General features: G+C 45.6%; 1 protein-coding gene across 1 annotated transcript; it reads right to left on the bottom strand.

Moving 5' to 3' along the window:
* Window positions 1-2,002: 2,002 nt before the first annotated feature.
* Window positions 2,003-13,229, bottom strand: ZNF334 (zinc finger protein 334). The gene is made up of 4 exons (XM_045833156.1): window positions 13,204-13,229; window positions 7,063-7,189; window positions 6,691-6,786; window positions 2,003-3,780 (listed from the first exon to the last, which is right to left on the bottom strand). The coding sequence occupies exons 1-4, from the start codon at window positions 13,216-13,218 to the stop codon at window positions 2,003-2,005; spliced, it is 2,016 nt and encodes a 671-aa protein (XP_045689112.1). The 5' UTR covers window positions 13,219-13,229.
* Between the last annotated feature and the right edge of the window lie 863 nt (window positions 13,230-14,092).

The following is a 14,092-nucleotide window of genomic DNA, read 5'->3' as shown; positions in this document are numbered from 1 at the left end:
AGTCATTACGGAGGGTTCCAATACAGAAAAATGAAAGAAAAAAATTAACTGTAATCCTTACACCAAAACTTCACTTTTGCTGATATTCTAATGCAATTATTTTGAGCTTGTTTGTTGAAAATTAGTTTATAAACAGAAATAATATATGTGTGTGTGCATAGATATATATATAAAGAAAAGATATAAAAGCAACACTGATATACTCATGACCCATCTAAGAAACACGAAGCTCATGCTCTCTCTAAATGTAAACCCTTCCTGGCTGGTGTGGCTCAGTGGATTGAGTGCCGGCCTGCGAACCAAAGGTCACTGGTTTGATTCCCAATTAGGGCACATGCCTGGGTTGTGGGCCAGGTCCCTGGTAGGGGGCACATGAGAGGCAACCACACACTGAAGTTTCTCTTCCTCTCTTTCTCCCTCCCTTCCCCTCTCTCTAAAAAATAAATAAAATCTTTAAGAATAAATAAATGTAAACTCCTTCTTCCACAGATGTAACTGCTGTCCTAGGTTTCACGTTAACCATCCACTTGTTTTTCTTTGCAGTTTTACTTCCAATATATGTATCCCTAACAAATATACTGCTGAATTCGTTGTTTTTGAACTTTATGGAAATGCAATGACACAGTATCTATATTTTTATTTAACACTATCGTTTTCAGACAAAACAATCTCAGCGTGTCTGAGATGAATTCCTTTTCATCAGTGTATCTTAGTCCCACCAATTCACCACACCAATATTTCTTTATCTATTCTATCATTAGTGGACATTTGTTGTTTTCTGTTCTTTACAAAATTAGTACAAAAATTATTGCAATGCTGCAATGAAAATTTCCGTGACGGGTGTGGTTGCAGATGTCCAAGTTCCTCTAGACCAGCGTCTTTCTGGGATGGAGCTTCTGGCATTCTGGATGAACCTCTTCTTTCTGTCTTTTCACTGGGACACTGCGGGGCACTGAGCCTCTGTGGCCCTCCCACTTGCTAAATGCCTGTAGCACCCTCAGTCATAGTGGCAGCCAAACCATCCAAATACAGGGCCCAGCACAAGTAATGCCCGTTTATTACAAAATCTCTTATGACAAAATCATAAGCATGTAATTCTGTAACATAGCAATATCACACTCAAGCATACCCTGTGACATTTTGGGTAAAATGTTCAAATTAAAACTATGAATTATGGTACCCATATTATTACCCAACCAACCACACTCAAGCACGCCTTGCTTCTGCCGGACCCTGCATTTCCAAACACCTTTTAGGATGATGCCTGGAAGAGAACTATGTTTTCATGGGTGATCTAGAGGTGGGGTTGTTGGGCCGCAGACTGTGTGAATGCTCGATTTTCACCTCCAGTGTGCACAGGGTGGGGCAAAAGTGGGTTTACGGTTGTTTGTATGGAAAATAGTACAATCATTAATAAATAACAGTATAAGAATAAACTCTGTGTTTTGCGTACTCACAACCGCAAACCCACTTTCTACCCACACTGTATACTGTACTGCTGAGATTCAGAGACAGTATGGGTTCCAATATGAAAATCCAACATACACATAATTCATATTATATAGCACATTCATGTACTGTATACTTATATATGTGTATATATATATATATAGCCAAAAATACCTCAATACCTTCACATATAATTCATGCTATTGTGTCAATAAATTACTCACACTTTTACAAAAGCACCACATTTCACATTCTATTAAAAACTGAGTATTTCTGTTACCTTCTCTGTAATAAGTTTGGTCTTACATCTAAAATATGACTTCTGGTTAAACACTATTTCTACAAGAACAGTTTACTTCATGTTCCTTAAAATGACATATTTCCCCTTAACATCTTTGCATACTTGTTGGAAGCTTTCAAGCATTCCAAGTATTCACGGGCGTTCACTCCTACATGAATCCTCTGATTCCAGTTGGCTCTAACCTGCTGATAAACACCTCCCCACATGTGCTGACGTCTTAGCATTTCTGCCCTGCAAACTTGCTGATGTTCGTTAGGTTTGACTTGTAGATGCCGGCTTCTGCCCATGGAGAGTGTTGATGGGAGTTTTCTTCTTGTGTGTTTTCCTTTGATGTTTGGTGAGGGCTGACCTCTGGCTGAAGGTCTTTTTACATTCATGACACTCATAGGGCTTTTCCCCTGTGTGAATTCTCTGATGTTTCGTGAGTGCCGACTTTTCATAGAAAGTCTTCCCACATTCGGGACACTTGTAGGGTTTCTCTCCCGTATGAGTTCTCTGATGTACAACAAGGTTGGATTTCACGCAGAAAGATCTAGAGCATTCGTTACACTTGTAGGGTTTCTCTCCTGTGTGGGTCCTTTGATGCTGAGTAAGGTTCGATTTCACACAGAAGGTTTTTCCACACTCATGACATTTATATGGTTTCTCTCCTGTGTGAGTTCTCTGATGCACCGTGAGGGCTGACTTCTGGCAGAAGGATTTTCCGCACTCATTGCATTCGTATGGCTTTTCTCCTGTGTGGGTTCTCTGATGCTCCGTGAGGTTGGACTTCACAAAGAAGGACTTCCCACATTCATTACACTCATAGGGTTTTTTCCCGGTGTGCGCGCTCTGATGTTGAGTGAGGTCTGTTTTCTTCTGGAAGCCTTTTGCGCATTGGTTACAGTCATAGGTTTTCTTTCTTTTGGGAACGCTCTGATCTTGAGCGAGGTCTGACTTGCTACTTAAGGCCCTCCCACTTTCACTGCCCTCATCGGTTCTCCTCCTCAAGTGTGTTCTCTGGTGCCGACGGAGTTTCGACGTCTCGTGGGAGGATCTCTCACACTTACCACCTTCGCAGCTTTTCTCTCCTCTGTTAGTTCTCTGGGTCTGAGTGACGAGTGACTTCTTTATGGCTTCCTCACCGTCATTACACTCACTGGGTTTTTCCCTTGTCTGACCTTCCTGATGTTGAGTGAGGCGTGACTTGTCACGGCAGGATTTCCCATGTTTATCGCAGTCGTAGACTTTCTCTCCCGTGTGAGTTCTCTCATTCTGAGTGGAGCCTGACTTCTGCAAGGCTTCCTCGTTTTCATGGGAGTCATCGGGGTTTCCTCCTGCGTGCATTCTCTGGTGCTCAGTAAGGTTCGACTTCTTGCTGCAGGACTTCCCCGACTCATCATATCCATCAGAGTGTTTCTCCCTTCCGTGAGTTCTCTGAGGTGCACGTTTTGACTTCAGGCATGAGGATTTCCCATTTTTACTGGGTTCACGTGGCTCCCATTCCCTCAGGGTTCTAAGACAAGCACTGAACTTGAACTTTTGCTTGAAGGCTGTTCTGTATTTACTACCTTCAGAAGGCTTCTCTCCCGTGTGAGTTCTCTTGTATGTAACAAAGGCTGTGTTTTTGTGAGAGGCTTTCCCACAATTATTGTACTGAAGGAGTTGCTCCAAACCCAAATTCTTCTGATGCTGAACAAAGGCATCGTTCTGACTGTGGGATTTCTTCTCCTGATCATCCTCACAGGACTTGGTCACTGTGTGAGTTTTATCACACACAGTATCAAGGAATCCACATCCCTTGAAATCGTCAGGCTTTTTTATCACACAGATTCTATTACTGATAATTAATTCTGAAACACTTTTCAAGCTTGTGCCAAACGAGTCACACTTGTGGGACATTTTTCTTGAAGGCGTTGGGTTGGTGGCCTTTCCTGAGGTTTTACTTCTTCCCTTAGTCAGTGTTTTGTTGTTGCTGAATGAAGCTTGCCTTGAATACTTATCTTCATTTTCTCGGCTTCTCTCTTTCACGTTCCTGGCTTTCTGGACTTCTGGAAATATTAAAAATTAACACACATTATAAATCTTAACACATTTCTTAAGGACTGGGGTTGTACACACGTGCCCCATGTTGAGCTGTTTCTCAGGTTTGAGACACGGTCTCCTGGGATGAGAGGACTCTGAAGCCAATATTTATTCTACTCTTTTGGTTTGATAGCATGAAAACAAAGACAAAAGCACATACTATAGTAGAAAAATAGAGAGAAAGCTGAAAATTAACATGAGTTACTTTGGCTTGTTACACATATGACCTCCAAATAGGTAGAGAGCTTTTGAAATAAAGCACAAGGAATGGTGAACGGAGAACACAGGGTGTCAGGAAAACAGCTGATCCAAGGACGGAGGGCAGTCGGAGCATGGGGTAAAGGTTAGGGACGCTGAGTAGGGAGACAAGGAAGACCGAAGGGTGACCCAGGGAAGTGTCAGAGCGAAGATTAAGTGTGGGGGCAGACTTGAACCTTTTCCTCCTCTGCCTTAGATTCGGTCACTGCAGTAGGACCCTTCCTACCATCTGCATGCTTCCAAACTCTTCCTCCTCTTTTCCATTCTGCACGCCAACTCACAATTAAACTTATGAAATCATTCATTTCCTCTGTTCTAATGGTCAGTCCCGTAGTTCTGGCTCCATCTGTCCATACAGCTAGGAAAGGGGAAAACAATGTCCAAAGAGAATGTTAAGATACGTGAGAGGACGAGCCACGCTTGCAACAGAATCCCGTGCACCTCTGTGCTCTGATTGTTGCTGTCATCTGACCTATCAGAGTGAATCCAGAGTGATCTGTCTCAACTGAAAACTCTACTCTCCGACTTCCAGTCTGCCGACTTACTTTACCAACTGATCGTGCGCTGTCACAACACTAATTTTTCTTTCCACTTTTATGTCATGTTTTCTTCCTCTCTGATCTGTGGGGCCTCAGGTACCTGGCTGTTCGTCTTGATCCTAGGACCTCCACTAATTTTCATCTTAACATTTTGGGCCATGGGCAATTATTATTATCCTCTGCTATTCTCATTCTATGCCATAATAGCAATTGCATGCTTAAAAACGTATGACATTTCTGTAGCAGATAAATAGAAGCAGTGTACTAGGAAGGAAAACTTGATATTGAATGTGTATACTAGTTTCATATGCCTAAATTCACAATACGAGTTCAGATGATCACCCCAAAAGTCTACAGTATTGTCAGCTTCTGTGAGACCGAGGTGCTTATTCCCATATGCTGTGCATTGCCAACCACAAACCCACTCTCATGTTCTCCACTGAGTCAGCGCACATCCTACCCTCAGCTCTACCCGGAACCTACACATCCTTCAGGGCAATGCTACTTTCCCATTGTTTTTTTAAACAAACACCTCATTGTTTGAAGTCCCATTTGTGGCAAGTACTGCATGTAAATGCTGTGTATACACTGTGTTCTAACTCTCTTTCCTAAGCACTTTTACTCTCATGATCAAGCCTGATTTCCATTGCTTTGGGCAGTTTTTCCCCTTCCTTTTGTATTATGTTTGGGATTTCAGCTGCCTCCAACCTATAGTAAATAGGGAGTTGACTTTTTAAAAAAGTTTTTTTTCCTTGTGGCCTTTGGATACTTTTCAGGAGAAGAAGGGACAGTGCTGACTTCGTGCTTGCACGGGCATATGGAAATTCACTCCTTCCTCCTAAGGACACTTTGCTCCCGTGGCTCCTGGGACCCCGCAGTCTCCTGGCTCTCTCCCTTCTCCCTACATGCAGCGTGCTCCTGCTCAGTCTCCAGTGTGAGAATCCTGTGTCTTCCTGACCTTCGCGTGCAGCGCTTAAGGGTATAGTTCTTGACCTCTCCTTTTACTTATCACCTCACTCAGAGTAGGATTCGGTCTTTACCAGGCCTGTAAAGTTTTACCTTCAGCAAAACTCTCTGCCATCATTTGCTACACTTCCCTCAGTACACCCTCTCTGTTCCCACTGACTTCCTTGCCGTTCCCTGATTACACCAAGCCCACCCCCATCTCAGGGACTGGGCACCTGCTGTCCCCTTGGAAACCCCTCAGATGCCCTGTGTCTCAGCCCATCCCTTTATTCACAACTCCGCTCCACGTTCTTGCTGTTGCTGTTCAAATGTTCACCTCCTCGAAGAGGCCTTCCCTGACTTCCCTTCTAAAATATCACTCCCCGTCACTCTCTCTCCCCTTCGCCTATCTTCAGTTTTTCTGAGTGCTGAGTACTACCACCTCTGTTATGTGTTTCTCTGCTAACTGGGTCTGTTGATAGGGGCAGAGACTTTGCTTTTGTACCCCTGGTGTTAGGATGTGACTGGTACACAACAGGCACTTAATAAATAAATGTTCATTGAATAAAAAATGTATACTTCAATGCATATCTCAGAGTGTTTAGCCCTGGAGGAAAGGTCAACAATGGCCATTATTGAGCAGAGAGGAAAACAAAGAGATAAAGGTCTAGGATGGGGAAGGCAGCACATGGGTTCTACAAAAACCAAGCAAATCTCTATAAAGGTCAAATAGAAAATTAAGCCCTGGCTGGCATAGCTCAGTGGATTGAGCGTGGGCTGTGAACCAAAGCATCGCAGGTTCGATTCCCAGTCAGGGCACATGCCTGGGTTGCAGGCCATGACCCCCAGCAACTGCACATTGATGCTTCTCTCTCTCTCTCTCTCTTTCTCCCTCCCTTCCCTCTCTAAAAATAAATAAATAAATAAATAAATAAATTTTTAAAATTATGTGTGAAGGTGATATTAGGAGGTTTAATAACTAAGGTATGGTGATCATTTGTCTTCAGTCATGTCCAAGAGGCTGGAGCCTCTCAGAGAGATTTCTGAGATGCACTTCCAAGACCCCAGCCCCCAGACGGGGCCCTTTGGGGTCCAGTTTCTGCCAGTTGCCTGTGTCTGACCTCATTAACTCACCTGGGCGGCTCTGACTCGGGAACTTTCTCTGTGACACCCATGGTTCCTCTCCTTGCTCCAGCTTGGATATCAGCTCAGGTTTGGTAGCAGAGTACCCTGTTGTGGGAAATGACATGAGACTTGGTAAGGTTGCTTAGGGTTCGGGCCCTTTAAAGAACCGGAAGGGAGCAGCTGTAAAAGCTGACAATGATGGTGCCCTCATCAGACAAGACTGTTGCACGAAGGAGGGGAGAATACAATCCGTTCAAGTTCCCTAGAAAGGACCTTTGAATCCAAAATCTCAAGCCCGAAATTCAGTTAACACTCGACAACGGTTTGGTTCCTGAGATAGGACGTGCGTGCCGTCGGGAGTGGCACGGGGGCCGTGCTTACCCAGGGACACCAGGTGCCTGTAGTTCTCCAGCATCACATCCCTGTACAGGAGCCTCTGGGCGGAGTCCAGCAGCTGCCACTCCTCCTGGGTGAAGTCCACGGACACGTCCTCGAACAACACCGATCCCTGCAACAGCCCAACCCCGCTCAGTGCTCGGGACCAGATGGCGTGAGAAACAGAGACGGCGCTAAGCCCACTGTGTTGCTGTGAAGAGTTTGCCAGGAGAAGTTACCAAGGAGGTCTGTGTACCTTCCTTCACATTATACTTTGGGGGAGAAACAGAAATCACAACAGAAACACTCTGCCTCTGTATTCACTTATTGATTCATAAGACAATTGGGGCTCCTCTACCTGCCGAGAACTGTTCTAGTTTTGAAGGATGCTAAGGTGAATAAGACACAGGTCCTGCCCTGGCTGGTGTGGCTCAGTCGATTGAGCACCAGCCTGCATACTGAAAGGTCACCAGGTCGATTCTCTGACGGGGCACATGCCTGGGTTGCGGGCCAGGTCCCCAGTTGGGGGCGTGCAAGAGGCAACCAATTGATGTTTCTCTCACACATTGATGTTTCTCTTCCTCCCTTCTCCTCTCTCTGAAAGTAAATAACTAAATAAAATATTAAAAAAAAAAATAAAGACACTAGTCCTGTTCTTAAGGCGTTTAGAGACCGATGAGGACAATTTCTACATAAACAGACACATGCAGTAGTGAATTATGGGAGCCGTGAAAACAATGGGTGGCCAGGGTCGAGTGAGGTCCCCAAGGGGAAGGAGGGTTAAATCTCTTTGTTTCTTCGGGTTATGCTTCCTTGAGATAAAGATTTGATGGCACACCAACAGTGAGTTTTGTGTGAATGAGGGGTGACAGTCTGAGCCAAGATGTAGACACCCTACAATGCACATTAAATTAAGGGAATCGCAAGGAGTACAGAGTGAGGGAGTGAGGTTGGGGGCTTGATGAGACATAGAGCAGTGGGCGCCATCTAGTGGTCGGACACGGGGAATTCTGGACTTTCTCCTGTAGACCAGCGCCCCCTAGCGCTTCAATCAGTAAGAGCTTCTGGATACTTCTTACGAATTATACTGTACATATACGAATCTTCAAGCCACGCGCCGAAAGTAAAGCCCGACTTTCCTAAAATTTTTAGACACGAAAAGAAACATAAAGGGGCGTTCTAATATTTTATTTACATGCCACACATGACTTGATTGTGAGGTTCTCTGGGACAAACATCCCTTCTTGGGAGATTACCTCTGCAGACAATGGGGACAGATAAACAAGCAGCACAATCAAGATTAAGCGAAATAATCAAGGTCATGTGGAAGTGACGCTCTGGCAGCAGGGTGGCAGGTGTTTTAAGCAGTAGCTCCCAATCGGACATAATTTTGCCATCCACGAGGGATTTGTGTGGAGACATTGTTGGTGGTCACAACCGTGGGCGGGGTCCAGAGATGCTGCTAAACTCCCACAATGCATAGGAACACCTCCCCAACAAAGAATTTTCTGGCCCAAAAAACACTGATAGTGTAGAAGTTAAGAAAGCCAGTTTTCAAGGGAAGTCAGAGGGGAGGTAACAGGCTATTGTAAGAGATGACTGACCGCCTGTTTTAACGTAGTGAGGAAAGGACTTAGAGGCGGGAGCTGACTCTGGATGGGACCAATCAGTGATTGGCTGTGGACTGACAGAGCAAGTAGCGTCCGTCCCAGCAACGGCAAGAGCAGCAGGGCCTGTGCGGACGCCATGTGCTGAGACGGACAAAACAGGTACAGAGCAGATTGGGCAGGAGAGAGAGAGATCTTGGATACATTATACTGAAGGCACCTGTGACACACACAGGATGAAGTGTCAGGGTTGCAGCTGGAGCTCAGGAGAGAGGGATAGGGTTAGGGCACATTTTTGGAAGTCAAGAGTGGCTCGGTGGTAGCCGAAGCCACCCGCCTAGAGAACCTGCTCACAAAGATTGTGGAGACCGAGGACGCAGAGCCTGGGGGACAGCAGGGCAAGGAGAGGGGGCCCCGGCGAGTAAGAAGGAACACGAGGCAGGAGTCAGCGGTTGGACCTGCAGCATCTGGAAGAGCTCTGGTCTCCAGTGGAGCTCAATCAGCAGCTGCCAAATAAGAGAAGACTGTTTCAGAAGCCACTGGTGGTGACAATTTCAAGAATAAGTGACACTCCTCACTTGATGCAACGAGCTAGGTACACACACACATTTATCTCCTCTGCCTCTAAAACGACGGCAGGGAGAAACATAACAACACTGCTGTGTTTGTCAGAGCAGGGGAGGACTGGGGAAGAGGATGGCAGCCAGTGAGAAACGCTGACAAGTTTCTGAAGACAGAGAGGAGGCGGGAGAGAGTGGAAGCACTGTGCTCACCCCTTAGCACGAACAACACAGTGCAGCCTCAGGTTCTGTGCAGAGCCTGGGGAGACCTCCCAGCTGCCCAGGAGCAGCCGGGACAGGGAACCGGAGTGCGCACAGGCCTCAGAAGAGGGAGCAGGAGTAACAGAAGCATGGCCACCTCCTTGGGTGGTCCCTTACCCCCGCATGGGTTAGTGGAGGGCTCACACTCAGTAGGCTGGGTCTCTATAAAAAGCAGGGCACAGCCTCCAGGGGTCTGCATGAGCTTTGCAACCCAAGCGATAAGCAGCATACTTTGCTCAGTGCCCTGATATGATCTCAGCTTTTCTTTTAAGGCAGGGGAAGGGGGGCCCCTTGAGCTCGGACCCCCTCTGCACGGCCTAAAGACAAGCCTGTCTGTTCACGTGTCCCAGCAATTCACACAGAAGATCCCGAGTCGGTCCTTTTGTTCCAGGGAAATGCTCGCCAAGGACACAGACCTCTGCGTTGCCAAGTAACACACATCGGCAATCTGAATTGATATAATGAGGTTTTTACCTTTCTGTTCACGCAGGGAAAAAAAAGGCTTAAATGTGGAAGGAAAAACAACAATCTCAAAAATAAGCCTCCACCACAGACTTGTAGACTGTTAAATTAAATTTAATATCAATAGTAAGCAACAGCCTAGAAGATAAAGGCCAAAACAAGTAGACGGAAGACTTGAAAACAAGCTGAATTCTGCTACTGAAGAGAATAACTTGGAAGAATTCGAACTGGTGCCCCCAATTGATGTAAGAGTCTTATTGCCATCAAATGAGAAAAGTTGACTATGAAAACATGCCCAGAGATGCTGAATATTTTGTGGCTGAGTTATAAAAACAGAAAAGCAAAACTCTAAAGAGAAGACTTGAAAACCAAATGACATAGACGACAAAAATGACCTAATCTCTCAACACATAGAAGAAAACCGCAGAAAAACAGAAATGTAAAAAATGAAAGAAAAGCGAAAAAACGCAGCCGGCTGCACGAGGCACCGACAGTGTGCTGGGGTCTGGGCGACACGAGCGTAGATGCTGGCGGGGCAGGAAAACAATCACAGAAGCAACTGGGAACACCCTGAGAGGCCCGTCCAATTACCGCCAGGCAGCCTGAAAAAAGAACACATAACCAGACACTGCCTGGTGAAAGATCTGAAACTCGAGGATAAAGAAAAACTTGCAGAAAAGGAAAGAGGAAACAGGTCACCTACAAAATAAGCGAGAACCAAGCCGCCACACGACGCCTCCCCAGCCTCTCCAAATGCCGAGAGACCACAGAGACGATCTTTTCTCGTCGTGCTCTGAAGGGAAAGGACTTCAAACCCTAATCCTATAAGCAGTTGATCATTCATGTAACAGCAGAATAAAGGCACATGCAGATACCCAGACGCGGAGGGCATAAAACCGCACGGTCATTCTGGGAAATGCCCAGGGGTGTCCATCAAAACTCAGCAGAATCTGGGAGAGAAGGCATGACCCGCGAAAATCGTGGTGGACAGAGAGAGGGGCCGAAGGACTGGTCCTGGCAGAGCCCAGGGGTGACTCCTGGGCTGCGGAGGGGAAGAGTGCATGAGGCTATGCAACAGGAAACTTTTTTTAAAAGTTACTTACAAACAAAGCATATGTAGGCAAAGTGTTGTATTTTTTTTAAGATTTTATTTATTTATTTTTAAAGAGGGAAGGGAGGGAGAAAGAGAGAGAGAGAAAAACATCAATGTGTGGTCGCTGGGGGCCGTGGCCTACAACCCAGGCATGTGCCCTGACTGGGAATCGAACCTGCGATGCTTTGGTTCGCAGCCCGCGCTCAATCCACTGAGCTACGCCAGCCAGGGAAAGTGTTATATTTTTTGACAAAGCTACCCATTGTGGGAACCGAGCCTGAGAGTCCCTGAGAGTCTGGAAGAGGAGCGGCTGCAGCGATGGGTGGTGATGCTGCAGCAGGCGGGCCTCGCGGGCTCAGCCATAGGCCGCCCGGAGCGGGGCGAGGCAGCCGGCCGTGGCGACAGAGACGGTCTCGTGCTCTGCGTGAGCCAGGACTGCCGGCCCGAGCGGTCAGCACCGGGCACCCGGACCCCTCCTCCTGCCGAGTAGGTGGCCAGACTTAGCATTATGCGAAGTGACATGGGCCAGTTGGAGAAAGACAGGTACCATATGACTTCACTTACACGTGAAATCTAATGAACAAACTGAATAAACAGAACAGAAACGGATTCACAGAGGCAGGAGATAGACGGATGGCTGTCTGAGGGGCGGGGGGTGTGGAAGCTCTCTGAACATGGAGAAGGGACTAAGAGAAAAAAACTCGTAAGAGCATAGTGATCGCTAGAGGGGAAGGGGGCGGGGGAGAAGGAGGGGTCAAGGGGGCACAGGGTGATAAAAGGAGACTTGACCTGGGGTGGTGAGCAGTACAATATATAGACAATGTATTATGGAATTCTACGCCAGAAACCTGTATAATTTTCTTATCTGATATCATCTCAATAAATTCAATAAAGAAAGAAAAGAAATACAAATAAAAACACAGGGCACTCAGTTAAATCTGAACTTCAGATAAGCAACAAATAAGTGTTTAGCACAAGAGTGTCCAGTGCAAGATAAATTTTGTATTATGTGCCCTGAGTCTTATCTGGCAACTGTACGCCTAAGAGGTCTCCCATTTCAAGTTCTTGGCGAAGTTGGAATAAAAGCAGATGATAAATTACCGCCAACAATGGGTGGAAAGCTTGCAGTGACTGTGGCCTCGAGGTCTCTGTCTGGCCAAATCTCTAATGATGTCTCCTTAGAACTATTCCAGCTGCCAGCTCTTGAAAAGCTACTCCTACCCTCCATAAAAAGGGCATCACAGAAGGGCACCTCTCAGTGCTGTCAGGATTATACGAGCTAATCCAGGTAAGGAAGTTAACAGTGACTAGAACACAACAAGCAGCCCTAAATTGTAGGTAATGTTATAATTGACCAATTATTATTATTTTGTCACTTTGTCTTCAAACTTGGGACAGCAAAAATAACCAGAGAATGGATAATAAAATTTAAATAATTATGATCCAAGTGGCTAGAAAGTGCAATGTAATTGTTAACTAACAATTCCCCACATAGTATTTATGATGTAAAAAATTTAAAAAATGATTGTGCAGGGGAGGTAGGTAGGTGGAGTCGGAAGAGGGTATAGGAGGAATAAATGGTAATGGAAATAATATAATAAAAAAGACAAAAAATGAAAAAAAAAAAAACCAAAGACATTAGGTGACGTCCACAGAACCCGAGATGAGGGCACAGTATACCTTATTTAATGATAACATAAAAACAACCTCTCAGTGGATTGAGTGAGGGCTGCAAACCAAAGCATCGCAGGTTCAATTCCCAGTCAGGGCACATGCCTGGGTTGCAGGCCACGGCCCCCAGCAACTGCACATTGATGTTTCTCTCTCTCTCTCTCTTTCTCCCTCCCTTCCCTCTCTAAAAATAAATAAATAAAATCTTTAAAAAATGTTTAAAAAAGATTAAAAAAACAACAACTCCTGATGCTGATAGAAATATGTTTACACCGGTGCTACACCCATCAAAGGTAACCGATAATAGAAGAAAAAGAAAACTTAGCCCTTTGCAACCACTTGAAGGGGAAGAAACTAAAATGATAATGCAGGGGAAAAGTCAGGAAAGGAAAAAATGAAGAAAAACGATCGACAAGAAAGTGGAGTTACTAAAAACACAAAAGAACTCCTAGACTCTGCTGGAAAAAAAATGGGCAATATGTAAATGACTCACCTCGGATGTGTTCATTTTCTCCTGCTCCTGGAAACGTGCAGAGGACCGCGCAGGCCGGGCTGGGGAGAGGAGCAGAGGAAGGACAACATGAGAACTGGGCCTGCCTTCAAGGCCCCCATGGCGTGGTCACGCAGCCACACAGGGGGACAGTGTCCCTGACCCCTTAGCCCGGGGCTCACCACTAGGAGTTAAGAGAAACAGGCTTTCCACTGGGGAGAGTAAATATTTTTTCCCTGTTGGTTTCTTACAGTGGATAGCCTCCTCTGATCCCACAGCAGATGGATGTATCAATAAAACAAGGCCAAGTTCAACTAAGAAAGACGTGGTTAAACTAATCATAACATAGCAAGGACTACATGCCACACCTTTGCCCCATTATGGAACATGTTACATTCTGAATTTTTTGATGTCTGGGATTTACTTTAAAATAACCCAGCGGAGGCGGAAGGCAGAACGGGGGCCGCGTGTGAGGGTCAGAGCATGTGTGCATCAAGGCAGAGGGAACACAGATGAAATAAAATGATCCATGTATTGAAAACTGCTGAAGTCATGGCAGGTATGTGGGAGCCATTACATTATCTTCATTCCTTTAGCATGCGTTGAATATTTCCAGTAAAAAATGTAAAAGATGCCCTGGCTGGCATAGCTCAGTGGATTGAGCACGGGCTGCGAACCAAAACATTGCAGGTTCGATTCCCAGTCAGGGCACATGCCTGGGTTGCAGGCCACAGCCCCCAGCAACCGCACATTGATGTTTCTCTCTCTCTCTCTTTCTCCCTCTCTTCCCTCTCTAAAAATAAATAAAATCTTTTAAAAAATGTAAAAGATACAACAGCAAAAACCTCATAGAGATCTGTTCACTTACTTTGCTCCTTATATCTTAACTCCA

Source organism: Phyllostomus hastatus, unplaced genomic scaffold (genome assembly GCF_019186645.2).
Source record: "Phyllostomus hastatus isolate PE091 unplaced genomic scaffold, TTU_PhHast_1.1 phas_contig_17, whole genome shotgun sequence".
NCBI classification, from domain to species: Eukaryota; Metazoa; Chordata; class Mammalia; order Chiroptera; family Phyllostomidae; genus Phyllostomus; species Phyllostomus hastatus.
This window is presented reverse-complemented; position numbering and strand designations above follow the sequence as displayed.